The sequence below is a fragment of the Benincasa hispida genome, chromosome 9 (assembly GCF_027475165.1).
Source record: "Benincasa hispida cultivar pf3 chromosome 9, pf3_genome.v1.1, whole genome shotgun sequence".
NCBI classification, from domain to species: domain Eukaryota; kingdom Viridiplantae; phylum Streptophyta; class Magnoliopsida; order Cucurbitales; family Cucurbitaceae; genus Benincasa; species Benincasa hispida.
Genome location: NC_143486.1, coordinates 12,675,300 through 12,678,838, shown reverse-complemented (window position 1 = coordinate 12,678,838; position 3,539 = coordinate 12,675,300). Strand labels below are relative to the sequence as shown.

The 3,539-nt window shown below is 33.5% G+C and overlaps 1 protein-coding gene across 1 annotated transcript; it reads right to left on the bottom strand.

Moving 5' to 3' along the window:
- Window positions 1–879: 879 nt before the first annotated feature.
- Window positions 880–2,821, bottom strand: LOC120085056 (homeobox-leucine zipper protein HAT14-like). The gene is made up of 4 exons (XM_039040898.2): window positions 2,206–2,821; window positions 1,837–2,105; window positions 1,676–1,755; window positions 880–1,599 (listed from the first exon to the last, which is right to left on the bottom strand). The coding sequence occupies exons 1-4, from the start codon at window positions 2,507–2,509 to the stop codon at window positions 1,248–1,250; spliced, it is 1,005 nt and encodes a 334-aa protein (XP_038896826.1). The 5' UTR covers window positions 2,510–2,821; the 3' UTR covers window positions 880–1,247.
- Window positions 2,822–3,539: the final 718 nt, after the last annotated feature.

The following is a 3,539-nucleotide window of genomic DNA, read 5'->3' as shown; positions in this document are numbered from 1 at the left end:
TATAAATTTTGGAAGAATATTCATATTCACATATTATATTTTATTACATAAAAATTATTATTAGAAGTATTTTAAAAAATATGGTGGATCATTTACAAATATAACAAAATATGATAGTTTATCACACTATCTATCATTAATAGATAATAATATTTTGTTATACTTGAAAATATTTTCAACTATTTACCATTTAAAATAATTCTTATTATTATTATTATTATCTAACTAAATTTATGATGTATTAGAAGTAATTAAACTAAATAAAACAAATCTTAAAATACAAAAATCAATATTATATTTTAAATAATAATAACATCAAACAATCCAATAAGAAAAAGGTATGCTAAAAGTGAGATACACTCTAGAAGTTGAAGGTTTAATATTTTTATCCCAATTTTTATTAAAAGAAAGGAAAACACAAATTGCCTCAAATATATATTTCCAAGCTAAAGAGCATAAAAATCCAAAATAATAATAAGAAGAAGAATGATGTGAGATTAATAGATTATTTAATAATAAGTATGTGTAAATTGCGAAACAAATTTGAAATACTTTTTAGCTAGGTTAAAAATTAAAACTCAACATAAAAAAGTACAAAATGCCGGTTGGGGACACCACAGTCATAATAATTGGCACATCCACGGGGAACAAGAAAGACGTGAACTTACATTATTACCCCTGCCCCCATCCTTTGGTTTTTTGACTGTATCTTCTTCTTCCTCCTCAAGAAACTCACCCCATCAATACTCTGTTTTCTCAAATCATTCAACCCCATCACCATTAACAAACAAACTCATTCATAACTTCTCATTTTTTCCAGTAATTATATTCACAGAAGCAAACAATCAAACAGCAGAAAAAATAAATCAAGAACACAAGTCACTAATGATTGTATATAAGAATTCTTTTCTTAGGTTTCTTTCTTCACAATATATCAGAAAGAAATTCCAGGGGGAATGAAGAAAAAAATTAATTTTTTTTTATAAAAAAAAATCTAAGATAAACAAATCTCATAAGAACAAACAATCCCCAAAATGGTGAAGAAACTGCTCCAAGAAGAGGGAGATGAGAAAGAGAAACGTGATGATGATGATGATGATAATGATAATAATAACCTGTTTTTTCTTTTCTTCTTCTTTTTCTCGGATTCTACTGATTTTCCTTTTTTTTCTCCTCTTTTGCTTTTAGGAAAAGGGTTTATGTACAAAAGGGACCACCATCATGATTCGCCTAAACCCATCTCGTTATCATGAAGCTGTTGACTGGTGGGACTGCGTTTTAGCAGAAAATGGGAAAGATGAAGAACTCGGTCGACCAGCAATGGCGAACCCGGATCGTTTTGTAACTCCCTCTGTCGATTTGTTTCCACCGGCGGCGACGGCGGAGACGGCGGTGGAAGCGGCGGAAGTTGAGGTTACTCTTTCACAAGATGGACACATGGTGAGTGTTGTAGCTGGTAATTGCATGTAGAATGAGTTTGTTGTTTTCAAAGCTCTTAATTCTTGAAGCTCTTTTTGAAGCCGTCTGTTCTCTTCTGTTAATGTCTCACAACATCTTTTCAAATACTCACAATCCACTTCCGTTTGCTTCAATTTCGTCCTGTTAATTTCACTAAATTAGAAACTAATTTCATAGATGAATCGAATTGAATTCCAAAAGCAGACCCAAAACGAACCTAGCTCTCCTGTTTTGGAACCAAACTTCTACTTGGCGAGGACGAAGATTCAGTTGCTTAGCCAGTGCTAGCTTCTGTTTCTGCAATCGATTTCAAAATCGGAATCGGAAATAACGTTTAATGAATCGATCGATGGGTTTTGTTTGAAATTTTGAACTTACAGGGTTTAAGGTATTGTGTTCTTTGAAGCTTTCTTCAAGAAAAGCGGATTGTTCTTTAGAGAGTCTGAGTTTCTTCCTTGTACAGCCATTTTCGTCTTCATCGCTAGCTCTTGAAGACGCTCTTTCAGATTCACCTACTTCGTTCGTTACGCCATTTTCCATTTGATCTCTCCGGCAAGAAATGTTTCCTCCACCTCCGTACAGCCCAAATTCCATCTGAAACGACGACGCTGCGCTGTTCGGCGATGCGGTTCGGTCTTCACCTTCATCTGGAAGTAACCGATTTCGATTAGAAAAATTAGGGGGAAATGATTTTGTGATTTTTTTTTTTTTTTGTAGTGATTTAGTTAGGGTTTTTGAGAATCTTACCGTTTTCGGACGATGGCCATGGGAATCCTTGGTACGGGTTAGTAAGGTTTCGAGGAACGGGATTATGAGGGAGAAGATCGAGTTGAATCGGTGGATCTTCATTACCGTCGGATTCATCTTCTCTCTGATTAAGTTTGTCTTCGTCGCCTTCTTTCTCTCCGGCGACGGGACGGCCAATCGATAAGTCGACACAGAACCCTAAATCTGGCCGGGAATGACCTCGCTGCGGCGGCGGTACTTGCGGTTGCTTCTCGACGAAGCGGAAGGGCTTGGGGGCGTCGCCCAAGCTCAGGCCAAGCTCCATCGGTGCGGCGGCGCTGAGACAGAAAAAAAGGAAATAGAGTGAACGGCGAGTTCGGAGTGGAGAGGACTGCGGATAAAAAGGAGTAGAAATTCTGATACGATGAGTCAAATAAATATAAGGCAGATGATGACCCCAAAAAAAATTATTTAAAAAAAAATATATTCGTATTAATTTTAGGCTTAAATCTTTGTATGTATTTAAATCTCAAGATTTTCTAATTTGATTTTTCTTTTTCAACTTTCATTTCCATAATTAGTTTTTTTTTTCCAAACTGAACCTAGCCTAATTGAATTTTATGATTTTGGTTATGGTGTGGAAAAAAATGAGTACTTACCATTCTTAATGAGAGACCTTTTTAAACATAAAAAAAAATATTTAAATATATTTACATTTTATAGCAAAAGTTCAAAAAATACAAATTACTTTTAAAAATTTTTTACTATAAAGTGAAAATATTTTTTTGATTCTTCTATTTATAAAAATTTCTTTTTTTAAAAAAAAAAAGTAATGTAAAAGTTAGTCAGGTTTATTCGAATCAATCCTTCAATCAAATATAATATACAAAATTAATATGGTAATATATAGTCACTAAATTTAAGATTACAGATAAATGGAATAGTTTGGTAAATTAAAATGTGGGAGTGTATGTAACACATGCTTTCAAGGAAAATTTTCAGGAGGTCACCCAATATAGGCCGCTTCAAAACATTCTTTTTTTGTGTGATATCCGTGAGCCAGCTTTCGTGTTAATCTCATGGGATAACCCACCTAACCCTACAACAATTTGTCATAAAAAAAACTCGTAGGATATTAAATCTTAACTATGTGGCTACCATGAATTGAATCCATGACTAGCTTGCTTCAAATTAGTCACGATTTACTCTGAAGTTTCTATGATTTAGCTACTGAAAAAGAAAGTACACATTGTTGACAAAGGTAATAACTATCAATTCTTATTTAAGCGTTATTTAACCATATTTTCATATCTTCATAGTTCATTTTATTTAGATATGATATCGGTTAATTCATG